We start from the raw sequence: 27801 nt of genomic DNA on the forward strand, positions 1-27801 counted from the left end.
AGATGACAAACGTTTACAAGCATAAACAATAAGGGACGCGGTCTTCATCGTGAATCCTCCTTCATCTGTTGCCCAGTGACACCGTATTACACAGTATGTATTAATGGTATTTAGTTGAATACCTGACACGCTTTAGGACACATTACAAACATGAATTATCTTCAAGTGGTAAAAGTACGTGTGGTGCTGGACGACGCCTCTTCATCTACTTTAGGTTTAGTTACTCTGTGTAGGCTGTTTGTGTAGCTCATTCCATTTTATGTCGTACGTTAATCAGACAGCAACTAGTCATACATACAAGTCTTAATATTTGCATTTTATGATAAAAGAATGTAACAAGACTAATTGATGGTATCCAGAATAATATTGGCGCCACTTTCGAGATGTTTCGTTAGTTGTGTTGCATTTTTGGCGACAAATATAACCATTGTTATTTATTTAAACGGCCCATTAAATCTCAGTTCTGTCTGGTAATCACACTACGCTACACGTTTAATCAGTGCTCAATGAGCTAAGCAGTTTTTGCGTCAGATTTTTTTTAGTTCAATAGTGGGTTATGATCTTGGACAACACTACTCGTATTTTACCCCACTTACTGGTCGGTAGATGCCCATGAAAGGCAATGGGAGGCCGTGCCAAGGTGAATTTGAGCTGCCCTGTGCACGGTAGAACATGGCATAGAGGTTAGTCACTGCTTGAAGCTGTTGACACTTCCTGCAGACATTTTGTTCCAGTCTAGTTATTCTTGTTGAGAAGCTGGCTCTTTGGCCATGTGAATGCTGGATTCATCATTTATATTGGTGGCTTCTACCGGCAGTATCTCTGTTAATCTATAGCCACATGCCATAATCCCAAACGGGGTGGCTGTTTGACTTTAAGTTACCAGTAATGGTTTTATGGGGAAAGACACTAACCCTCCACCAGCCCACTTGTTGACACAGGGAACACGTGTGGGTTGATTATATCATTACTCCCTAGTATTGTCAATGGTTTCCTTGCTTACAGGAAACCATTAGGCTTGTCACTCAATGTAAAGCCACCTGAGAAGGAGAGAGGAGTAATAGTAAGTGGCAGGAAAGATGGTAGAAATAGGAAGAGAGGAGGGCAGACACGGAAAAAGATTGATGAAGGTGAAGGAAGTAGTAGGTAGCACTACATCAAGTGACCGATAGTATTTGCTAAAAAAAACCTGGCTTGAACATAGCCCTGCTGCTTCCACCAGTTAGAGGCTGCCTGTAATGCCATGTGATATGACAGATGCACAGGTGACATAAGCTTACTTCCCTGCAAAGCCACACATGCAGTTTTAAAATGTTCTTGAGTCATGAATATATGCTTTCCCCCAACAGAATTATAGAGCTTTGTTTGCAGAATGTCGTGACTAGTGCGGACTTTACCGTAGCTATGATGTTTTGCCAAGTATGGTGGTGTCTGGCTATGATGTTTTGCCGAGTATCGTGGTGTCTGAAATGGGGTGCTGTATTTTATGCTGGTTCAGGGAGGAGCAGTGTTTTTGGCATTATTATATGTACCATATACTGAGGTGGTTTGGCCATGTGGAGAGGATGGAGGGTGAAAGACTGACGAAGAGAGTGTATGTGAGTGAGGTGGAGGGTGGAAGAGGGAGGGGGAGACCGAGGATGAGATGGAGGGATGGGGTGGAGAGGTATATGAGAGAGGGGGGTGTGAGTTGGGAGCAGGGTAGTGAAATGGCGGGGGACAGGGCGACTTGGAGGCGATTTGTTTGTGGCCACCCCAAACGGGATTGAGGCGTCTGGCAATAGATAGATAGATAGACCTTCCCCCAAGACAGAAAGTGCATGTGTTCAGAAAGTTAGGGCTGTTCCAACTACCAAACATGGTTAGTTTGCTGAACAAACTGAAACAGCACTTCCTTCCTTCAGTATATGCTTTCACAGTTATGTCAGATTGTAGATGGTAATCACATGGAAGGTTCAGTTGGTTTTCAGGGTTAGGTTTAGTGGTAGTTGGTTGGTTAATGTGGGGGAGTCTGGAAGGGGGGCAGTCCCCACCCTCCCTGGTTAGGTACAGAATCCCCCTTCCCCCTCCCCTTCTTATTTTTTCCTTTTTTTTTAAATTGGAAATGCTTTATATTGCCATGGTGGTGATGGAGGAGGGGAAGAGAACTGCAAAAGAGGGTACTGTATTTCTGATAAAACTAAGCGTGGGGAAAAAAAAAAAAAATTTAAATCAAAACCAAAATAAAATGTTAAAATTTTCCATTGAATAAATAATCCAAGGTTCTTATTGTTTATTGAGGCCCTAACATGCCTTCATGTGTCAGCCTTGGTCACTTAATGGCAGCTACCCATGATGCTGGGTCTTTAGCAGCCTCTCATATCAGTTCCTTATCCCTGAGGTTGCAGTACATGACCTCATCGCAGGTCTTTTTCAGTCAGCGTCTCTCAGCTCTACCCTCACTGTACATTAACACCTCTCACCTGCTGCACCCGGTTGATTTTGCTGAAACTGACATTTGTTGTGGCCATCATGAAAGTTCACACTCAGATCAGGCTTGAATCATGAATATGAATAACCATAAACTTTGGGCAGCTGAGTTATTTGTTATGGTACATAATGTGTCAAATTATCAAGGACGTGCCACCATCATTGTCATTCAGATATGGGAATACACTTGAGTTATTTTAAAATTTGACAGGAGGGAAGCATTATGAGAAAACTAACCTTAGACATTATTTAATAAGGTTTTGGCATGTTCAGGGAGGCAAATACATTACTGTACAGTAGTGTCTCTTGTAGTACAGGTATTGCTTCTGCCAGGGTGTCATGCTGCTGTACTGAAAAAACGTGCAAAAAGTGTTAAGGCCTAGAATCAAAGTCATCCATTTTATCCATGTATCCAGGTACCTCTACCAAAATGTATCTTGCATATGATACCTCCTCTTACTAGGCCAGAGGTGAACACTGCAGTTTCACAAACAGATACACGGTTTTGATGTTCCTGGAATTTTCTGTATTTTTCTTGCAATTTTGCCCTGTAAATAGGAGGGTAACCACATTTTTTAGTCGTCTGGCTGTGTACAGTGCAGTTACACTATTCATGTACCGTACTGTACAGTGATAGGTTGGTGAACAGTTTGCAGTTTTGAAATAGGTGAGAAGCATTAGAATGGGAGTTAATATGTATAAGGTTTAAAGAAGCTCATCAGTCAGTTTGTAGCTCATCATTGTTCTTGGTTTTTAGCATCTTACTGTATCTGGTGGGCTAAGAGTTTGCAGAAGTCAAGTATTTAATGAGCTCCTCTTTAAAACCTGTACATATTAATTTTCCCTCTTCTGTTCTAGGTGGAGTGGTGGAGATCGTCTTCCTCTCCTGCCCCTCTTGTGATCCTGCCTCACATCCTCACCCAGCCAGCAAAAGGGTGGATTATAGTCACTGGCTGTTATTCATGTATTTACTTACTTTTTTAAAGGCTGACTTCATTTAGCTCCTATATGTGATATGAGGACTGGAGCTAGTTCATAGACTGATTCCAACTCTTGTTCTGGTTTGTGTTCATTTTAGGATACAGTACACTAAATTCCATTTGGCTTGTCGTTGTCAATGTCGCCTTATGGAAAGGGGAGGGCAAATGTGTTAAATCTTAGCAAGATTGAAGCACATACTTGTACACTTCCATAATTAGCAAGGCTGTACCGATGAGTGGATGATAATTGTGGTGGGTGGACAAGAGTGCTGTTTTTTTGTCCTGAGAGTTATCCCAAAGGCACTGGCAAGATGAAGATGTCCAAGAGCAGCAGTGGGAATGACACACGATCTGAACTTGCTGAGCTGGTGAAGAGGCGGGCTGAGATTGCAGACAACTTAGCCTCTTTGGAAAGACAGATCTATGCCTTTGAAGGGTCTTATCTTGAAGACACCCAACTGTATGGCAACATCATTAGGGGCTGGGATCGTTATCTTGTTACCAACAAAAATACTAATGCCAAGAATGACAAGCGCAATCGCAAATTCAAAGAAGCAGAGCGCCTCTTCAGTAAGTCATCAATTACGTCCATGGCAGCTGTTAGTGGCATTGTAGAGCAAGCTGGATCAGTGAGTGGGGGTGGTGGTAGTGGTGACAGGCTAGGAGATCACACAGACACCAATGATAATAACTCTGGGAGTGAGGACAATTCCAAGGATTCTGTCAACGCTGCAGGAGTGAATGGAGACTCTTCCCGAGATACACCCATGCTACATAAACTGTCCAAAAGCTCTCACAAAATCAAGAAGAGCAGCAAGAAGAATAGACATCGATAAAGAAGTGCCCCCTCCTCCCTTTTTTTGTTTTTTTTAAGAACCCTGTGATTATCTGTACTCTTAAATATAACTGGCTATAGTAGGGAATTGGCAGTTAGAGCAGACCAGGAATAAGTGCAGTTCTGAAAACCATAATGTGATTACCTGTACTGTACTGTAAATTGCAGCTGGCCGTAACAGAATAATAGATATACAAAATTTGCTGGTTATAGCTGCCTGTGATACAGACAGTGTTACTAAGGTAATATGGTAAAGCCACAGACACTTGAAACAGTGACGTATGTGTATCATTAATGGACAGCTTGTCTACCATAACCCTTTAATTGCAAAATGCCTACTCTGCATTTTATTTCAGCTAACACTGACTATTGTACTAGGCTATGCTCATAGAAAAATGTACAGCACTAAGAATGTTACTTTATCGCAAATAATGCAGCAAAGGGGTTAAATAGGCTAAGCTCTACAACTGGAAAATGACCATGTGGTGACTGGAGTCCGTTTGTTACTTTGTTCAGATGAACTGAACCCAGATTTTCTCTTCAAATATGGTGCTTTTTTAAAGTAGCATTGTTTACTACTGTATTGTGAGGTGATTTGTTCTTATGTAGTTCTATTCTAATAAATTGTAGATCAGGTACTTGATTCACAAACACACTTAGGATCAAAGCAAAGTTGTAACTATGATGTGGTTTTGCTGGCAGGACAAATGAGTACGGTATACATTTTCCATGTTGCCTTTTCCTCTTGGGGGGATGGGGGGGGATCCAGTGCCTGGGAATTGATCATAAATATGTTTGTGAATCCCACCCGTATTCAGTATACATCAGTTAGACTTCGAACAGGAGAACAGAAATCTGCAGTATATTGTATCAAGTCATGGGTAATCTCAAAATACACTTTAACCAAGTTGTTTGTAACACGATGATGTTTTTTTTTAGGACACTGCTGAGGGTTTTTTAGGCAATTAGATGATTGAATTATAAATGCATTTGCTGTTTTGGGGAGCATAAAGTATTTGCAGATTTCTTGATTCAAGGGGATTCTGCATCCTAAACCACATGACCGTGGAGGGACGATCGTACATAATGAGTCTTGTATAAAACAAATGCTACGATACAGTACTGTACTGTGTAATGTTTAACCTGTTCTATGTGTCAGTACTGTGCTGTACTGTAGTTTAATATATTCCTGATATCCTCAGACAGTTTTATGTAAGTTGGATTATGTAAGTTGGAAAATTTTATATTGAAAGGATTAATAGTCCTCCAGTTAAAGAGAAATCCCTACTAACCTTTAGACAGCAGCCTGTACCTGACTCCCAGCCTGCAACTGTGACATGATGTTTTATCATGGGTCAAGCAGAAAATGCAATTTTTTGTGCTTTTTTTGTGGTGCAGATAGGTGACTGATAACTTGGAATAGATAATGCTGGCACCTGGAACTATTATCACCCACTCTTTTTGTATGTGTTGTATTTTTGATGCAGTCCTCCCTAATTTGAGTCTTGAAAAACACTCCCAACAAAACTGTGGTAAATGTTGACCTAAAACTTGGTATTGTATATCTAAAATATAAGTAATGATTTTTTCTCATTATACAATACTATAAACTGATTTTTAAAAATGATATTCTGAGACCTCAAACAAAATCCCTCCCCCCCACCACCACCACCACCACCACCACCATGGGAAGGACAATCAAACTCAGTACTGCCATTCACATGAAATTGTCTGGGGATAGCAGGAGTAAAAGCTGATAATTATACACACTTCATTAGCTTCAAGGGTTAATGTTTTTTTTCTCACTTCACAGGTAGTTTGTCTTAGTAGAGAGTAGATATGATGGAGTAAAAACAGTATAGTCAGGGTGGACAGGTGTGTTCGGATGATATTGATCATCATCATCATCATCTAATCCATTGTTCCCCCATAAGGAGCATAGGAGCCTAGCTAGGCAAGTTGGTCCTGACATTTAAGATGAGATTGACCAGCCTCACCTATCCCTGAGTGGCATCATGTGAGCAGTAAACCCCAGCCATTCCTTGGCTATAAACCTGAACCAGCACAATCCGATTGGAGTGCCATAATTACCCACTAAGCCACCAGGTGCCATAATTTGGTTATATGGTTACCACCTAGTGTAGTAAATGGTTTCCTGGTTTGCAGGAAACCATTTGGCTTGTCACTCAGTGTAGAGTCACCCTTAAACAGAAGGAAGAGGAAAGAATGAAGGAAAGAAAGACAGAAGAAGGAAGGAAGAGAGGAAAAGACAGGCACCCGAGAGCAGTGCTACATCGAGTGAGTGGATGGTGAGTGCCTAGGTGTTGCTGTAGCCCCAGGCTCCAGGACATAAACTTGTGGACTACAGGACCCTGGCCAGTTCAGCTGGGTGCTTCCACGGATCTTTTATTATTTTTTAATTAATTAATTAATTTTTTTTGAGCAGTTGTAAACCCAGGTCATTTTTTTATCATTTATTCTCTCTGCAACCAGTTTATTCAGTTTATTGAAAGACCTTTCATATTGAAGGGTTTTATTAAGGCCATATCTAACTCCTTCTGCTCAGAATTTTATCTTGAGCAGAATAAAATCATTAGGTGATATTAAGTATAAAATGAAAAGAGCATCCTGGGCTCAGTGGGATAAGGAGCATTCTCTCAGTGTACAGTATGTGGATGAGTATGCTGGATAGGGGTGAATTGAGGAAATAAGGATGGAGTGTTGTAGAGGTGTTTACATAACATTGATGCATTATTCACCTGTTGTGGCTAGATGGATGTTAAGCTGTCTAGTGGGTTAAAGGCACTCCAGTTGAATGAGGCTAATAAAGGTTATTGTCAGGGATGATTGGGAGGTTACATGATACTGCTTTGGTAAGCAGTGGGTCACTCCTGCATTATGTCCTTGGACTGAGTAGCTTAGCCCTTGGCCCCAATGCTCCAGGTGGGACAGTAATGTTTGGATGATGAATGGCCAGGTGGATGTGGGGTTTTGGGAGATCTAATGAGATAAGGCAGTAACTGACACTGGGGTTATTTATCTATCTATCTATCTATATACCTAGGCTGCTTCTCCCAAGGAAAGGGAGGTAGCCAAAACAGGACGACACACTCTCAGTTTACTCATCCACTCAAACAGTGAATTTGAGTGTTTGTCACTGCTGATATTTCCAAGGTCCAGTTTTAAATGACACTGGCATTGCACCAAATTCACCAAGCTGAGACTACATAGAGACTGCAGCAGACAGTAAACTATTGATATTTTCCACCATGTTACACAACTCCAGTCCAACCATGTCTGTAGGTAGCAAGAAGAAAACTTAAAATGATGTCACCAGGATCAGGAGGCTAAGGGTAATAAGAAGGGACTGTGACAGAGACTTGATGTTTAGATTGTGATACAACCCTGTGGTCAAGTGGTCAGAATATCTCAGTCAGGGTGATGGTCTTGCATAGGTTTGATCCCAAAGAGGTAAGTGGAGTTTCTTCAGTCATGCAATATCATTAAGGGAGGCTGATCATTTGCTCTTTAATGTACTGGACTTTGATAGCCTAGCTTTGGGTCCATGCACCTCAAAGATAGCCTAGCTTTGGGTCCTTGCACCTCAAAGATAGCCTAGCTTTGGGTCCATGCACCTCAGAGATAACCTAGCTTTGGGTCCTTGCACCTCAAAGATAGCCTTCCTTTGGGTCCATGCACCTCAAAGACAGCCTAGCTTTGGGTCCATGCACCTCAAAGATAGTCTAGCTTTGGGTCCATGCACCTCAAAGACAGCCTAGCTTTGGGTCCATGCACCTCAAAGATTGCCTAGCTTTGGGTCCATGCACCTCAAAGATTGCCTAGCTTTCGGTCCATGCACCTCAAAGATAGCCTAGCTTTCGGTCCATGCACCTCAAAGATAGTCTAGCTTTAGGTCCATGTACCTCAGAGGGGCTAAGATGTGGTTGGTTCTTACTGCTTACTGTCCTGGATGAACTCTAGGATATGGTATTTGGTAATAGAGTGATGCATGTGTTGTCGGTCTTCTGTAGTGTATTGTCCTTTGTTTATACTGAAATGTTCTGATGCGTGATGCCTTTATGATACTCATTGTATTTCTCAGAATTTCAATGGACTTGTTGCCTGCATGTTTTGAAGGAACAGTACAAATTTGATTTGTGGAGTAAACCGATGATACTGAACATTTGTATCATTTTCCTGTGATATCTTTAGCCAAGTAAAGCTGTTGACTGCCAGTTTGGATGTGCTTCCCTCCCTCCCCCCCATTGTATTTGAACAGTTTATCTAAAGCTTTGCTAAACTGAATAAGTATAATGTAAAGCTTTAAACTGCCACCTTAACCAGGTGCTAGAATGGTGTCTTCACATATTTGTATCATTACAAATGTCCCGGAACTCCCTCCATATCCCCATTTGAACTGCAGAAGGGCAGTTTCAGCCAGCAGTCCACCAGGCTCCTGTTCAGATGGCCCTGGGACAAGATGATGATGATCATGGTGATGGCATAACTTACAGATTTTAATACTGCAACACAAGGAAGGAGTTGAACTGGTTTGGTCAGATGAGGACTTTTATCATTTGAAATTATATCACGAAATTTTATATCAGGCCATGTGGAGAGGATGGAGAATGAGAGACAAACAAGGAGAGTGTGAGTTAGGGGGAGACCAAGACTGAGAAGTACGGGAGTGGAGAGACGAAAGGCAGTTGTGAGTTGAAGGGAGGGCAGCCAAATAGCAGGGGATGGAACATGGAGGTATTTTGTTTGTGGCTACCCCTTGTGGGATTAAAGTGTCTGGCTACAGATAGATACTGTAGGTAGATGAGTAGGTGTTAAAGATTTGCATCCTGTTAAAAATATTGCACCCACATACTGAAGTGATTCTGCCACAGCAGTGAGTTGGTATTACAGTACTAGGCTGTATGTTAAATAATGTGTTTTCTTAAAATATCAGTGCGTTAGTAATTGGAAGCACAGTTAAAAGACAGGCCTCATAATTTATACCAACAACCAAACATGCAACAAGAGCTGGCAGCTGTATCCAAATATTGGATGGTGAGTAACATGACATCAGATTTCAGACTCCCACAGGAACATTAGAATCAGGTTAATTTCTTTCTAGCAACCTGCATATTTTCAGTAATAAAAAATGAATTGTCAGCACATAACAGAACCCAAGGTAACCCACCTCTAAAACTTGGCAGTGCTTCAAGTGCCAAGCTGAATGTAATAACACTGACCAAGAATTCTAACTCAGTTTCCCATTCACTCGCGGACATACTTGTTCCTTAATATAGTTTCATCACCAGCTTGATAACCATTCATCAACACAGCTCATACATAGTATATACTTAGTCCATTTTAGTACCACTCCTGGGACTTAGATGTCTTTTCCATGTCCACATAAAGTTGTAAAGCTTTCTGAGGTATTTCTTTTCCGGCCTGTCAGAGTGACATGGCATTGCTCATGTCTCTTCCTGGCATAAGACCATACTGCACATTATTTCTACTCCCCTTCTCTTTAAATGGCCCTGTCCATAACCACCAGTGCTTGATCTAACAGCTTCAGTCTTCTGTATTACCCTACTCCATTGCATCACCTTTACCTTTATTTGCTGCATATTTCAGCTCATCATGTAAGAATAAGTATTGTTCTTGTAGGGTAAGTACAGTATATAAATACTGTAAGTTTATTAGTGACATCCTAATCTTAGGTCTCACCTTAAGGGATTAATATAATCTAGATAAAAAGTAAAGCATTGTTTATTGTGCATATTAGTTTGGATAATGATTAATATTTTACATAAATGCCCTTTTCAAAGTTGTGCACATTTTACGTACAGTAGATATACTTACATTTTGGTTGAAGTTGTCCATGTTTTACGTATGGTACTGCACTTTATATCAGAGTGAACCTGGCTATATCTGAAATGTTGCCCATTATTCAGATGTATCGACATTATTTCCACCTTTTCTCACACCTAAGGGCTGGGTAAGGTTTTGTGAATGAAGCTGCCCATATGTTATGTAGATGTCTTTTGTTCAGGAGTGAAGATGTCTGTACAGTATGTCAAACCCACAGGGGTGTCCAAATCCAGTGTGTGTACCAGAATGTGGCACTGATCCACTCACTCCATACCTTTTTGAAGGATGAGGTTCAGACCTAATGAGATATGCGCTGCAGGGTGAGAGCTTTTTTAAATAATGCAAGGAAGAAGGTACCAAATGCTAGAAGCGTGCAGGATTGCTTGCTCTAAGAAAAAATAAATAATAGAGAGCCATATGCAAGATCAGTTGCTGTTTATTCATGTTTTACATGGATGACCATTCATTTAAAATGAAGGTATATTTTGCATGCATCTTCTTTCAAGAGTGAGGATGTCCACACTTTACACAGATCCTCTTTTTTTTTTTACAGTGTCATTAATATGTCAATACCTGACAAAGATCCCCTTCCTTCCAGAGTGCATCATCAACCAAACCTTTTTCCCTACCTAATGTTGGTGGTGAATGTTATAGTAGAGCGAAGCTGCCCATATTATGCATACAATCCCTGTTTCAGAGCAAAGATGTCTATCGGTGTGCCCATCAAGGTGCTGCATGAGGCTGAGGGCCATACAGTGACGGTGGAAACCATGCTCGGAGAGGTGTACCGTGGCAAGCTGCTGGAGGCTGAGGATAATATGAATGTTCAGGTGAGTTGCCTGTCACTGACCGCACAGTACAAGCACTCCTCATTATTAGTAAGAGAGGAGTACTATATATATATATATATATATTTATATCCCATTGGATCCCAGAGTTGCTGGGCGAGGCACTGCACTGGGAGGGTACTGAGCGTACCGCCCTCCGCCTATCGGCTCATAGTTGCGAAGCTCATAGGTCCCTACCCGGGGCTTCCTTACTTTAGTACGATTTGAAAATTCCCAGTTCTGTCCAATACTCTGGACACTGGGCTCCAATGGGAGATATATATATATATATACACACACAGTATACATACATACATACAGTGGAGTCTCTTTTATCTGAAATTCTTTTAACCGTAAATTGCCATTACCGTAAGTTTTACTAAAACGTTCTCATTTCGTTTAACCGCAAAAATCTGAAACCTATCCGAAAATTCAAACACAGCGGGCTTGTTTCACGCCACTAGCGTTAGTTTACGGTTGTTCCGCTTGTCACTAGAGCGAGCGAGTTGCCCACTCCCATACCTGCATCCACCATCTCTTAAGATTTGGATGATGTGGATGATGTGAAAATGATTGAATAAAGAAGCAGAAAATATGAAAAAACAGTTAGGTTTAAGACTTTATTTGTTTGAATTGCTTACAGTGAATTATGTACTGGTAATTGTTTTGGTGAAGGTTTATTTAAGTTTGTTTGAGTGAAGATTTATTTAAGTTGACAGTTTCTATTACAGTTACATAAGTGCAGTTACATACGTAGTTACTACAGTGTATTAAGTGTTTTGGTGATGGTTGAGTGGCTTTTGGGGTGTTAGTGGTGGTGGTGGGCTAGACGTCCCCAGAAATTTGTGATGGGTGAGTACAATACTGTTCCCTTGTATCCTTCATATTATTACAGTATCTTTTATCCGAAAAAATCGATTAAACAAAACTTTGAAAGTCCCATGGCTTTCAGATAAAAGAGACTCCACTGTATGTATATATATATATATATATATATATATATATATATATATATATATACACACACACACACACACACACACACACACACACACACACACACACACACACACACACACACACACACACACATATATATATATATCTTTATCTGTCTGTCTATATGTATATATATACCGGTATATATATATAGGTAGGTGGGGGCACCCACCATCCACTCACTCATTGTAGTGCTGCTCTCGGGTGTCTACCCTGTCCTCTCCTCCATTCTTGTTTCCTTCCATCTTCTTCTGTCTTTTTTTCCTTCATTCTTTTCTCTTCCTCTTGCCTACGGGTGACTTTACACTCCTTCTTCTGTCTTTCATTCCTTCATTCTTTCCTCTCCCTTCTGCCTGTGGGTGACTCTACACTTGAGTGACAAGCCAAATGGTTTCCTGTACACCAGGAAACCATTTACTACGCTGGGTGATAACCATATAACCAAATTTTGGCACCTGTTGGTTTAGTGGGTAATTATTGTGCTCCAGTCGAATTGAACTGGTGAAGGTTTATATCCAAGGGGTGATTGGGGTTTATTGCTCATGTAATGCCACTCAGGGATGAGTGAGGCTGGTCACTCTCATCTTAAATGTCAGGACCAACTGCCTAGTCCCGGGCTTCTACGCTTCTCATGGGGCAATGTAGGTTTGGATGATGGATGGATGGATATATATATATATATATATATATATATATACTGTATATATACTGGTATATATATGTGGGTGACTCTACACTGAGTTTCCTGTACACCAGGAAATCATTTACTATGCTGGGTGGTGACCATAAAACCATATTATGGTGCCTGGTGGTTTAGTGGGTGATTAAAGCACTCCAATCGGATTGAGCCTGTGTAGGTTTATATCCAAGGGGTGGTTTTGACTAATTGCTCATGTAATGCCACGTAGGGATGAGTGAGGCTGCCCACTCTCTTCTTAAATGTCAGCACCAACTTTCCTAGCCTCGGGTTCCTGTGCTCCTCCTGGGCAACACTGGATTGGATGGATATATATATATATATATATATATACAGTATATATATGAGGCGCACGCAAATAGTAAGGGCATAAGCGCCACTGCACCCAAATCCGAGTTGCCAGTACTGGCACTGCATTTTTTCTCAGGGTTTCCTGTGGCCAACAGTAGGTCGTATATGCCCTTCTGATTATTTTTCTAATGGTCTAGTGAGCCCTGAAACACCCACGATTTTTCAGCTGTATACACCTTAATACGGCTCTGCCAGAATGCGCCGGAGTAAGGGCACAAGCACCACTTTCCCTTTAAACCAGGTCTTGTGTGGGCAGCCATGCTTCCTTCTTACACTCACGTCTGTCCCACACACCCCGCTGGTGGATCTCAGCAGCCAATGAAAATTCGCTTTGACTGAGCTAGCGTTGTTATTGGGTGACTGATACCACCATCCAGTATAAACTCAATCAAAACACCAGTCTCTTCCCTGCGCCTTTTTTTAATGGAACACTTTGAATGCCTCATTATTTTTGTTGATTTTGCGAGTGTTTCCATTGTGTTGTTGTATTGTGGTAGCCATGGGTGATAAGAGTGATAACAATGAGCACCAGGAGGCTGTTGTTAGTGAAAATGAGTCTGGTGTTAGTAAGAATAGTGAGTGTATTGAGCTGGGACCTTCCTGTGGCTGTAAACGCAAACCAAAGCCAGACACGTGGAAAGCCAATGTGATGAAAAAACTTAGTAATGAAAGTAAGGCTTACACCAGCTGTATAACTAAGAAACTGGTGGAAGCACGAAAGATAGGACCTCCATGTGCTGATGGTTGTTTCAATAAAGTGACTAGGAAGCGGAGAATAGTCGGCAGGGTTGGTGAGCACTGCATTAGTGTTACACTCCCCTTCCTTCTGATCTTCACTCTCTCTCTCTCTCTCTCTCTTTTCCCTTTTTTATGCCTGCCTGCCACCCTATTATGCCTATTCTAATCTTTTTATTATTATGACATTGCGGTATTATTCTGAGCATTGTTGAAAGATTTTTTTTTATTATTATTACCATTATTATATGAATGATTGTCATGTGTATGCTACTGTTATGGCATTATTATAACATCTATTCTGATGTGTTGTAATGTCAATGGTTAGGAGATGGAAATCAAATGATTTCAGCAGGAAAAGAGATATGATTTTGCAAATTATCAGAGCCACTTTACCTGACGTTTTATGCTGCAGCAAAGGCATAAAGCATAATAATGAAATAATTTTGGGTTACGTATTAGGGGGATAAATTTTCTTTAAATTGGTGCAAAGTAGATTGAATTTGTATGTTTGGTTTAGAAGATCTTGCTGTTTAAAAACTTTAAATGCATTTTTCTCATTTTTTAAAAAATGGCACTTGTGCCCTTACTACGGCGTGTGCCTCATATATATATATATATATATATATATAAAGTGAAAATTGAGTATTGAATGTTGTACTTTTACACTAGTTGCCTGTAAATCTTCAAGTTTTAACATTCATTCTGAATATAATATGGTAGATAATTACCTAAATTTTGGTGAACTTAGAATTAGAAATATGGTCTCATCTGATTGTACTAAGAACTGTCTGTGATGAAAATATAACTTAAGCCTTTTTATGATATCATGGAATTGTTTTGTCATGAATAAACAAAGGTTTGAACTTCATATTATTCATACCCATGTTAGATGAGTATTCATGAAGGTATTGGAACATATTCCATGGAGCTTTGAAGATAATACTGTTGTTAATTAGCAACTTAGAAGAGGATATTAAGACCCTGTCGGCAAAATAAATAAAGAAGTGTCTGTCGGATACGTTTATGTGAAGCTGCAGAATATTTGAATGTTTTTTGCATATCAGATAGAGCCAGGATTTCGTGGGCTTGAATGATAAGAGAATGAAAACGTGACCCATTGGTGTAGGCAAACTTGAGCTGTCTGGACGTTGCCTTGAGCTGTCTGGACGTTGCTACTCCTCGCCCTGCCCAAGGATGGGAAAGGAGGTCCGGATGATGATGATGATATATATATATACAGGTACAGCATATGTATATATATATATATATATATATATATATATATATATATATATATACACGTCATCAAAGGGTGATAGACCATAAACCATTTTTACTATTACCAGAGGCTTACTAGCAGTGCTTCCATACCTGTTTGTTTTTGTACTGTTTTTGTACTGTATATTACTAAGACTACAAACTACCGTATGTCCATGTTGCAGTGACATAAATAACATGCATCAAATATTACCGGTAATCTGTAAACTCTTGACACACCTCAGTAGAGGACGTGACTCAGGCTGCAACATACGGTACTATGATTGAGAACAATTGAATTTCCTACATAATTTTGGAGTAGGTGTTCTTTGCAGCTTCAATATAGTAGATATTGCCCTGGAAAGTTGCCAACACATGTTTCATTATGCCCTCTTCCATCTCATTTCCCATAAAATGAATCTTGAATTACTGTAAATGAATAAATATGTACAGTACAGTAAAATATATGCATTTTTTTTTTTCTCTCTCTCTCTGAAAAATTATTAAATGCAGGACACTAGCAGCTAAAGCATTGGAAATATTGACCAGAAAGTTGATACACATATGGGGCATCACATTTTGTTATGATCAAGGAATCAGTTGCTACTTTTTTTAAGGATATGATGGAAGTACAGTAGTTAGGCAAGAAAGAGGTCCAGCAGTTTTTTCATCTTAACTTGACCCGAATCTTTGTCCTTTTGCAGGGTAGTTTACATGGCTCCTTGATAGAAAAGGACGGTGCTGCAGCTCTGCATTCTTTCTGTTGCATTTCCTCATATCATAATTTTTTGTTAAACTACTGTTACAGCCCAGCATTCAAGATGAAGTGGTAGTTGTAGGCCATGTTAAAATTAAAAGAGTATAATATGTTTCTTAAGACCACAAAACTCAGGTAGTTAGAATTCAACCCTTACTCCTAACCCGTCTTTGTCATCATTAGATGGAGGCATGTACAGTGACGTATCGTAATGGCCAGACAGCCCGCCTGGAGAATGTCTTCATACGTGGCTCAAAGATACGCTTTCTCATCTTACCTGACATGTTAAAGGTGAAGTGGAATTATTATTATTGTTTTTATTTCTGCTTGCATGAGTCAGCCTTGGTCACCTACAAGCGGCTCTCCACGCTGCTTGATTTCAGGTGACCTCCCTTTTCAGTCCTATGTCCTCGTGGTCACACACTATGACCCCATCCCTGTTCTGTTTTGGGTCAGCCTCTTGCAACCCTGCCCTCAACATGCACATTCTCACCATCTGCTCCCATTTGTCATTCCCCAGTCTCTCAAGTCTCAACATAGCCAAACCATCTCAGTCCTTCCTCATCACAACAATACATTCCATTCCCACTGTGGGGCTCTCACATTCAGGGATGCATTACACTACCATCTAATGATTGTCATCACTGTACATTTGAGTATACGATTATCCTCTTCCTTTACTGCCCAAGTCTCACTACCACACAGCACTTTGGAGCTGCAGACTGGGAGGCCCTCAGGCAGTACTTCTTTGATTTTCCCTAGAATGATTATTGCTTCCGTGGCTGGGAGCCATCTGGGTGTGCCTTGCGCATTACAGAGGTTATTCTTTCGGGCATGGAAGCATACATTCCTTTCTCATATCCTTTGACTAATGCACGAAAGCCTTGGTTTAATCACGCTTGTTCTAATGCTGTCCGCAACAAGGAGAGGCCCTATAAAAGGTACCAGAGCCAACCCACCCCTGAATCACATCTTTTATACGTTTCTGCCCGGAATCGTGCTAAGGCTGTTCTTCGCTCTGCTAAAAATAATTTCATCCGTACTAAGTGCTCTCAACTCTCTAACTCGAATTCTTCCCCGTCCTTCTGGCACCTTGCCAAAAACCTTTCTAACAACTTTACCTCATCATCCTTCCCTCCTCTTTTCTACTCTGATGGCTCTGTAGCTATTTCTTGTACTGATAAAGCAGATCTCTTCGCTCAGACTTTCTCCTCCAATTCCACCTTAGACGATTCCGGTGCTGTTCCTCCATCACTTCCCCCCTCTTACTTCTTCATGGCTGACATTAAAATTTCTTCAGCTGATGTATTTTCTGCTGTCACAGGCCTCAATACTAATAAGGCATATGGGCCTGATGGAGTCCCTCCTGTTGTTCTCAAGAACTGCTTCTGTGCTTACACCCTGCCTAGGCAAACCCTTTCTCCTTTGTCTGTCAACTTGTACCTTTCCTTCTTGCTGGAGGTTTGCTCTCATTCGGCCAGTCCCAAAGAAGGATGACCATTCCCAACCCTCTAACTATCTTCCAATTGCTTTAACATCCTGTATCTCAAAAGTTTTCGAGTCTGTTCTTAATAGAAAAATTTTAAAACATCTTTCCTATCACAACGTTCTTTCCGATCGTCAGTATGGGTTCCGTCAGGGACGCTCCACCGGCGATCTTCTCACCTACCTTTCAGACTCCTGGTCATCCTCCTTTCGGGACTTGGCGAAAACTTTGCCATTGCACTTGACATCTCTAAGGCTTTCGATTAAGTCTGGCATAAATCTTTAATTTCCAAACTGCCCTCTTACAGTTTCTATCCTTCTATCTGTGCCTTCATCTCTAGCTTCCTTTCTGGTCATTCTATAGCCTCTGTTGTAGACGGCCATCGTTCTTCTCCTAGATCTATTAACAGTGGTGTTCCTCAGGGCTTTGTCCTATCACCAACTCTCTTCCTTTTATTCATCAATGACCTTCTAAGCTGTACATCTAACCCTATCCACTCATACGCTGATGACTCCACCCTTCACCTATCCATTCGATTCCCGCAACATCCATCTCAGCAGTTACTTCAGCAAACAAGGGATGAGGCTATGGCACACCTAATGTCTGACTTGGCTCATATCTCTAACTGGGGTAAAAATAATCTTGTTGTTTTTAATGCATCAAAGACTCAGTTTTTGCACCTATCAACCCGACAAAATCTTCCACAGGTATACCCACTAATGTTTGATAATATTCAGCTTAATCCTGCATCATCCTTGAACATGCTTGGGGTTTCATTTACTCGGGACTTGTCTTGGAAAGATCATATTACATCTCTTGTAAAATCTGCTTCCAAGAGATTGGGTGTGCTAAGCCGACTCCATTCCTTCTTTACCCCTGCACAGTTGTTGACTCTATACAGGGGTTTTATCCACCCCTGTGTAGAGTACAACTCTCATGTGTGGGGAGGCTCCCCACATACAGCTCTTCTCAATAGGGTGGAGTCAAAGGCTTTTCGCCTCATTAACTCTCCTCCTCTTACTGACTCCCTTCAACCTTTGTCTCTTTGCCGCACTGTTGCATCTTTATCTCTTTTCTATCGCTACTTCAATGGTCACTGCTCCTCTGAACTGTCTGCATGCATTCCTCCACCCCTACGACAGGCGCATAGCACCCCGTCTAGCAGCAAAGTCTCATCCCTTTTCTGTCCAACTCTCTAATGCAAGAGTTAACCGTTACTCCCAGTCCTTCATTTATGCAACAGGTCAACTCTGGAACTGTCTCCTTCTGTCTGTATTTCCTACTTCCTATAATCTCCAGTTTTTCAAACGCAGTGTGTCCAGGCATCTGGAAATGATCGGATCTTGAATTTGGCTCTCTTTTATATTTTGTTTTTCTCTTGGAAGGAATAGTTTTGCAGGCTCGTTGCCTTTGGTTCCTTCTTCCTCACATTTAAAAAAAAAAAAAAAAAAAAAAATACTAACACATGCTGCATACAAAGATCCTTGAGCACAGGGGGAGAGCCCCCTCAGTGTTATGAGAGGTAACAGCTCCCTGAACATCTTCCACCCATTCCTTACCATATCTACGGAGCCCCACCCCCAGCACTTAACATGACCCCAAAATGATAAAACTCCTCCTTACACTCAGGGGACTCCAGCAAGATCAGTCCTTTCATGTCTGACAATCTCTATATGCCCTCCCTGTCACACCGCACACACAAAATCAGCATTATTTCACAGCCTACCTTTAATGCCACTACATCTTTGTACCCAGCTATCACAAACACTGCACGAGATGGAATTATTTTCGACACCCTTGTGGTGGCTGATGAGAGTGTAAGGAACAACCATTATCGCTAGATCTTCTTTAACCCTTACACCGCGGGCATGTTTCCCAATGTTTTGCGTGTCCCGCGGGGTTATTCGGGCTCCGACAGACTCTCAAAAAATATTTGCCCAAAATTAGTTATTAGTCCTAGATTATTAAAATTACATATTCGTATGGCACATACCTTCAGCTTTCTCCTGGGATGTTTGTTGAGCCTTCGTCGATTACCGTAGGACTTATGGAGACCTCTTAAGTCTCCACTTTACACTTCCCGACAACCCGTAATATGATTACCATAGCCAGATATTATCACTATAAACACTGTTCTATGATTATCAAGTAGTTTGGGATCCATACTCCAAAAAAAAAACACTGTGAAAGCAATGAAAATTAACGAGCGCGTATGACCTTCCCGCTTGCGCTAGTTCGCTGTTGGTATTCTGTCATTTATTATTCATAAAACCCCTCACACTTTATATTTTTATTACTATACTGTATAACACTTATATATATCTGGAGTCTTTATCCATAAGTTTCCTTCAGTAGTATTAGTTTATTGTCACTGAAGTCATTCAATTTTTCATTCAGTAAAATACGTAGAGAGCCACGGATTCACTTTCACTGTTATAACCTCAAGTATTTGTACTCATATTCTTATATTACTAATTTCTTACATTTCTATTTACATTTTCTATTGTATTTTCAATATTTACTCTTCTATTTTACTTACACTATGTTATTCACTGTCACTTTCAGTAACATAAAACTATATTAAACTGTTCAATCATATGTACTGTACATCCGTTGCTTTCACTTGCTATTTACACATTATTTACACATTATTTTCACATTATTTTCCTTTCCCACTTGCTCGTTTAGAACTGCTTCTGGCTGTGGTAATCAAAGAAGCAGGTAATACAGAGGGGAACCTGGCACTCAGCGCACTGCCAAGAGGTGCGTTTGTGCTCAGGTGTGCGTCAGGTGGTATGTGCACACACCTGGCACCTGCGGATCGCAGCCTTCCTCTTGCCTGTGGCAGGCATTTGCACTAGTCTGTGCCAATCCATGTACGCCCTCTGCTCAAGTCTGTCGGGAAGTGTTACTGGATGGCGCCTTGGAGTTGCTGCTGTCACCCTACCATATCTGTCAAGCAGCTGCTGAACACAAGTCCTGGCGAACAACCTCAGGGAGAAGGACTTGGGTGGCTTGACCTTCATCTTGTACAGGATGAAGGCGTTCAGCATCGTCATGTCTACGAGATGCAGAAAAACTTTCCTGTACTTAGTATTCTTCCTGAGGCAGTCGATCTCGCCAATCATCATGTCGGACTTGTCCACCAGCCGCATGTTGATATTGTAGTCTAAGACAGCATCAGGTTTCCTCACAGGTTCGCCTGTCCCACGGTCGACCTTCCCACTGTCTGTCATTTCCCCCTTATGTACGGTGGTGAGCATATGCACGACCCTCCTGTCATGCCACCGTATTGCCAGCATCTTCTCAGACTTGCGTAGGTACACGTCTCCTCGCTGCGAGGTTCCTGCCTCTGGGAATTTAGGGAAGTGGGCACGATTACTTTTCACAGTGCCGCAGGAGCCAATGCCGTGCTCAGAAAGGTATTTGGCAAGTTTCGGTGCTGTATAGTTGTTGTCTGTATACAGCACATGATTCCCACCAAAATACCTTTCAAGGAGCACTTTCACTACACAGCCTGAGAAGCCAAGGGGGTTTGTTTTATCAAGATCGACAGTGCTGGCTGAATAAATGACGAAGTCAAGGATGTACCCTGTCTTACAGTTGCACAGTACAAAGAACTTGATTCCAAAGTGATGGCGTTTGCTTGGAATGTACTGCACAAACCTAAGACATCCTCTGAACAAAACCAAGGATTCATCAATGACAGCCTTCTGAAAGGGGTGGAAGAATGTCATAAACTTATCCTTCATTCTGCTCAGAATCTCCCGGATCTTCCAGAGTGGGTCGGTTTGGGAAGGTACATCGTTGTCGGCAAAGTGCAGGTTTCCCATGATGTTCCGGAAGCGATCTCTGGCCATGTACAGTACTTATTGAAGGTGGGTGAGGGTAGTAAGGGGTCCATGGACCAGTATTCTTCCAACTCATGCTTCTTTGAGTGTGGCATGAGAAGCATGAGGGCAAAGAACACATACATCTCCTGCACTCCCAGCATGGACCACTGTTGCATCTTGGCTGCATGACTTCATCATCAAGGAAGGCCAAAAGGAAGTCCACACACTCAGCATCCTCGTCAAGTGTGAAGGCAGGCTGTACTCCTGAGGAACTCTCGTCAAAATGGAGATATTCAGGGACAAAATCATACCCTTCCATCCACGCGAAGGCTTCCAGGATTCCCTGTCGTGGCGGTGTAGGGTGGGTGAGGGTGGTGGGTGGCTGTGAGGCAGATTTATTAGGTTCAAGGTCACTCGCACTGACCCTGGGTTGCCGTACAGCACTAGCAGCCCTTACTCTACTAGCGACTCTACTTTTACGGGTCAGGGATTTACCTTTCTCTATGGCCTGCCTTCACTGTTGATGCTGGTGGTGACTCCGACTACGAAGACTCCGGAGAAAATTCAGCAGAAGAAGAGGAAGAAATGAGTGAAGTGGGGCTTGGGGAACGGGGAGGTGAATCAACTCGGGACTCATGGCAGGCTGGGTCACGCGGGGCCATTGTTCCGGGGCTAACCCGCCGCCTTTTCATTCCCTTCCCAAATTCCTTCCCTTGCTGCACTAATGGCTCCTTTCCCTTGGAGCTAGGGATAACTTGGGACACTGAAGCACTCATACTAGTAGTTTCTGGCACGATTTCCTCACCCGGCTCATCACATGAATCCCCGAAGGGTCAAAGTCACTATCCATCATCACCATTGATAATTCGGCTAGTTCACGTTCCACTGCAGAGTCACTTAGTCCTTTCCTGCTTCCCCCATGAGTTTTTCTGGGTGTAGAGGTCACAGGGCCCTTTGCAATGGGCGCAGAAGCGGCAGAAATGGCGGCGCGTGAGTGCGACTTGCTTTGACCACAGAGGAGGACAAGGAACTAAATGGCGCGGCTTATCTTGGAAGGCAAGGGTTGACAGTGACAATGGGGCTGATAGCTGCTAACTTACATGCTAATAAATTATTGGTAGAAAATCTCGGCAATACATAAAGAAATAGGTAGTTCCAGGTGAATGTAAATGTCACTTAGGCTTCTCCCTTCCTTTCTGATATATAGTTTTATTACAGAAATAGATTACAAGGCATAATTCAAAGGGGAAATTACCGTGGGAATGTAGCGAATGAATGTATGTGAGGTGTTGTCAGGTGATACAGTAATTAGCCAATTCCTGGTGTATACCACTATCACTTACCTTATTTTTTTTTTATATATATTACTTTGTATAAGTATAGGGCTTAGGGCTTATTTCAATGGATGAAATCTGTGGAAAAATCCGGGGGAGATTTGCTTAGCGCAGCGCGGCTGGGGAGGTGAGAGAACAGGGTAATGGAGGGGAGGTAGGGAGGGGAGTCAGGAACAGGGGAGAACGGCTAAAATGTCAACAATGGATGGGAGTACAGATGAGATTTGGAGTGCTGACTAGTGTTGGACATTGGCAGTACTGATAGATGATACAAGCCACCACTTGAAAGCCCGGGATAATTCAAAATAACACAGAATCACAAAAGTGACGCCCTGCGGTATGATCCATTGCGCCCGAACGTCACGAAAGTGACGCCCCGCGGTTAAGGGGTTAAAATCAGTTCTTTAGTGACAAGGAAACAGAAATGTTGTATGTGTTGGTCGTAGTTGGCCTGTAGAAATATAAATTGCAGTTTATTCAGTTGTCATGGCATTTTTATTAATATAAGCCAAAAAACTTGAGTTGGTACTGCCAGCCCTACTACAGATGGATTTTTTTTTTCCTGTTAAAAATGTTCAGTTTCAAGTAACTTTGCAGAATTGGTTAAATTGCTTGTATTTAGGGTATAATATGGTGAAATTATGTGTACAATTATGTATAACTGAGGTGTTTGCTTCAGTGCCATACAAAATTAAACTTGCTGGCCGGTAAAACTTCAGATTAGCTAATAAGCAAATCTGAAGGGTTACTTGCCTTACTGGCTGCTTGTTAAAAAAAAAAAGAAAAAAAAAAAAAGTAAGTTTCCTTCGCTGCCTCGTGTTTTTTGTGTTTACTGCTCAGAGATTATAGAAACCTCTTACTTTCATATGTTTATATCTTTTTACATAGTTAGTATGCATCTCTCATTTTGTCATATCTCATGGAACTGTGATAGCAAGACACATTGTAGAAACTGCTGGTAATTGGACAGGATGAAGGCTTGTTGAGCAGAGCTGGGAGCAGGGCAAAGAAATGGCGGGGGACAGGGTGACATGGAGGCGATTTGTTTGTGGCCACCCCTTACAGGATTAAGGCGTCTGGCAATAGATAGATAGATAGATAGAGATTTAAATGTTACTATATATACATTAGATTACAAAGGTGTTTTAACTCCCAGCATAATACAGTACTGTATGATGTTACTTGGGTGGGTGATTGGTCGCCCTCGCCTTATATGTCAGGACTCCTTAGCCTAGCCCTGGCTCCCACACTTCTTATTGGGCGATATTAAAAGATTGGATAATAAAATAGATGGTTGCAGAGTTGTCATTGCTGATGTATTTTCCAGAATGCACCCATGTTCAAAAATATGACGGGCAGAAAAGGAGGTGCGGCTGGCAGTGGGAAGTCTGCAATCCTCAGAGCTCAAGGTGAGTTGGATGTGCTGTAACTTTATTTATTTATTTTTGTGAGTAGCAGATGGATGCCTGGAGGTCAAGTTACAAAGGTGCTCCAGCCATTTTAAGGGTTTAACTCCAAGGAAGGGTTTGAGGGTTTGCTCTAATTATGCCACGTAGGGGCAGACAGATCTTGGCTCTTTGCAATTTTGTTTTTATTTTTTCTTGGAGGGAACAATCTTTGGGTTTATTGCTAATGGAGTGCCACTCAGGGATGAGTGAGGCTGGTCACTCTCATCTTAAAAATCAGGACCAGCTTGCCTAGCCCCAGGCTCCTACACTTCTCATGGGGCAACACAGGATTAGATGATGATGATGATGATGGGAACAATCTTGAGGGCTTCTGGCCTTTGGTTCCCTCTTCCTTGCATACAAAGAGAGAGAGAGAGAGGCTGGCCATTCTTTAGAGCCTTAAATATCTTAACTGAATAGCTTAGGGCCAGGCATTTGTCCTACCAATGAGGCAATAATGGATTGGAAGATGGATGGATTATAACACCTGCTACCTGATGACATTTTATTTATTTATTTTTTATTTAATAATTATTACCTCCAGACAGTTGTATTCTGGTTAGGAGAGACTTTATGAAGTAGATGCAGTCCTTATTTGCATCTTCACAGCAAGAGATTTTTCCTGTTGTGAAGAAAAGTGGCTGGTGGTAGGAAGAGTATTAACAAAAAATGCCTGTGGACTGAACAGTTTAAGAGTGCATTATATTACGATAATGAATTTCCCCACTCACTGATGTGATAAGAATTTTTACTTATGTTAGTCAAACTCTGAGACATAAATATCAGTACTTTAGCAGTCAGTGGAATGTCTCCATCCCACTGGCATTTGTAAAGCTCGTCTTAACAGTACTTGTGGATGGTTTGCCTGTGAGGTGGAGCTGAGAATTTTTAAAGCTTTTAGAAATGAAGTGTGGCTACTAGCATGGTTAACTAACTACAGTAAAGCTTTGATATAACGGACTTATACAAGAATTTGCTTTTGTTGGACTCAAGGAGCCGACCGGACTAAATTCTTATACTGTATGTCGGAAAAGTCTGATAAAACCAGAAGCAGTCCAGACTGCCTGACCACTTCATTCATGTTCACTGCAATAAGGTAAATAAACAACATGTTTATCATTGTACAGTAGAGTATTATTATGTATATTATACCATTTGATTATTGTAGTGAATGTATAATGCAGAACAGTACTGCAATGGTAGAGAAAACACTTAAAACCCCTTGGTACAATCCAGACTAATGTCTGATATTTTGAAGAAAGTCCGGGTTAGCAGGGGGAAGTCCGGATGTCGTTCCTACTGGAATTTTGCTTTTTTCGGAATGGCTTGGGCCCCAAATAGTCCATTATAGTTAGGTTTTACTGTTTGCTATCATCTCTTAGGCTTAATTAGCTATACAATCATCACACTTAGACAGAACACACAGTTACAAGTAAATACAGTAGATTCCAATTCAAGTTGAGTCTCAGATTGTTGCAGTTTACAGCAACTGTTGGAAAGTAAATAGCTGGTTAGCATAGCTAAAAGTCCATAGAATACATCAGCTGTACCATGGCCATCCTCATGAGGTACAAGGAGTCCATAAGAGGAAGCTTGGCATCGTTTATTATTATTTATTATTTTATTTATTTTTTGTGCTTAGTTTAACATCAGTCCATAGAAAACAACTCTAGCTTGGCAATCCTCATACGTATGAGGTTTCCGAAAGAGGAAGCATGACAACGTCTAATAAATTTTTAACTTTCATTTGTATGATTAATGTATAGGGTATATCTGGCTTGTTGTGTTGGTGACTTGTTTGTAAATTAAACTGTATGGGATGCAGGCTGATCTAGTCTAGCGTTTGTCGGTGTTCCACAAATACCTGTCAGATATTAGAGGCGTGCTTTTGTACCATCAGCTCGTAGACAGTATTTTTTTTTACATACTGTTTCCTGATAATTTCATATGACAGCATAAAACTTGTTGAACTGGGGGGTTGAATAGGAAACATCACAAGCCCTTTCACTTTAGAGATATTTCCTGAGTTTGATAAAGTTGTTATGAGATTTGGGGGGGGGGGAACTATATCACTAGAATCATGGAGTTAATGTCTTCAGTCTGATAATGCACAGTATATTGATTGATTGATTTATTTTTTGCTGTTTCCAAATGACTAAGTTTATGAAAGTTTTCAAATAGGAGAAAAGTCCATTTTTGGAGCAGTCCTTTATCTATCTGTCTATCTATCTGTCTGTCTATCTATAGCCAGATGCCTCAGTCCTGTAAGGGGTAGCCACAAACATATCATCTCCTTGTCCTGTCCCCTGCCATTTTGCTGAATTTACGACACAAAGTTAAGTGAAATATTCAGCGAGTGGCCTGATTTATTGAAGAAAACATAATTGGAGTGAATGGGTCAAACATTTGGCCATCACTGTTTCCATTATATTTTAGCTGACAGTAAAAGTCATATATACATGAAAACAAATTGCCTTTTTTTGCTCTAATTGCTTTTGTATTTCCGGCAGCTGCACGTGGACGAGGAAGAGGTGGTCGAGGTGGGCGAGGCTGGGGTCCTTCCGGGCCCATGAGGCGCTGAATTCCCCCAAACCCACCATGCCCCAAACAACTTATTATCTGTCTACAAGGTGGCCATACTCTTGTTGGTTTTGGAGTTTTTGTAATGTGTATTCTTGAGTACAACATTGCCTTTATGACATTTTTTTGCTTTAGAGTTTTTATGATGCCTCCCCCTCTGTGATATGTTTTGTATTTTGCACCATTATAATCCACTTTTTATGTTACACATGCAAACTGTCAATAATAAAAAGACATAGTAAGTCTTTATTGTAAATAGGTTTTTATGACATTCATTTTAACCTTCAGGCATGAGCAAGCTTAAGGAAAATTGCCTCTGAAATTCCATTGCTGCCTGTGATTTGCCAGTTTGCACCATGTAAAGTAGCAATCATGTAAAATCTTTTGATATTTTAGAACTCATATAACAAGGGTTGCCTCTAATATTTGATCATTGAACATTGCTGGAATCCTGTATTATGTTACTGATACAAACTGTGTCAGGAATATAAAGACATACCTTGCTGAAAATATTAAGGTGTGGTATGGAAACTGTATAGCTTAGGAAGCAGTGCTACAAAGTTTCCTCTGCCATTGAGACTGCAACCCTACCTGACCTTTGCTCTTTTCTACTTTACTTTTGTACTCCTTAATGAGGACACTTTAATACTTTACTTTAGTACTCCTTAATGAGGACTCTTTAATACTTTAGTACTCCTTAATGAGGACTCTTTAATACTTTACTTTAGTACTCCTTAATGAGGACTCTGTAAATGTTCATTGGTCCATTGTGTGGGTTGATTTAGTTCTAAGTCAATTTTTAATATCATGCAGTACCTTACATGTTTGGGAACTATAATGTACACATAATTAAAAAATCATGCAGGAGGGACCCAGTTACATCCTTGAGGATCAGCAAATATTTTGGTGTTCCAAGAAGATAATGTTTTTTCTTTTGAGTGTACTGTCGATCAAAACACTGTTGTCCAATAGCAGTCCGATATCTTAAGTGATCAGTATAGCTTGTGGTGTTCCGAAGTGACTAAACTACAGTATTATCATCTGAATGTGTATATGACAATTAGTAAATGCCAAGCAAATGATATATGGCATCCTGTAGACACCAAGTTTATGAACTTTGGGTAAAAGTATTTGGGATTGTGCAGTAGTCTTCGTCTATGGTGTGTGATAATTTCACGTGAAATGTGTACTGATACTTTTTTATTGATTGCACATACAGTTAGAGTAATTCCTTTTCTTACGACAGATACTCTAACTGGCAAGTGGTATATTGTATCCTGTTGAAAGCAGGGCTAGGGCATTATGGAGAATGTATCATCATTGGTGTCAGATTGTTTCACATATA

At 41.0% G+C, this 27801-nt stretch overlaps 1 protein-coding gene across 2 annotated transcripts; it reads left to right on the forward strand.

The window, feature by feature from the left end:
• On the forward strand, positions 1-27801 carry SmD3 (small ribonucleoprotein particle protein SmD3). 2 transcript variants are annotated; one of them, XM_080270167.1, is made up of 5 exons: positions 1-93; positions 10847-10979; positions 15959-16066; positions 23756-23837; positions 26387-27801. In XM_080270167.1, exons 2-5 carry the CDS (start codon positions 10854-10856, stop codon positions 26455-26457), a joined length of 387 nt encoding a protein of 128 aa, XP_080126293.1. In that variant the 5' UTR covers positions 1-93; positions 10847-10853; the 3' UTR covers positions 26458-27801. The 2 variants fall into 2 exon arrangements, with proteins under 2 accessions (XP_080126293.1, XP_080126292.1); XM_080270166.1 differs by lacking the exons at positions 10847-10979; positions 15959-16066; positions 23756-23837; positions 26387-27801 and adding an exon at positions 3328-6615 and having other exon boundaries at positions 12-93.

This window comes from Coenobita brevimanus, chromosome 39, assembly GCF_032717465.1.
Source record: "Coenobita brevimanus isolate Jiangsu-jjx chromosome 39, ASM3271746v2, whole genome shotgun sequence".
NCBI classification, from domain to species: Eukaryota; Metazoa; Arthropoda; class Malacostraca; order Decapoda; family Coenobitidae; genus Coenobita; species Coenobita brevimanus.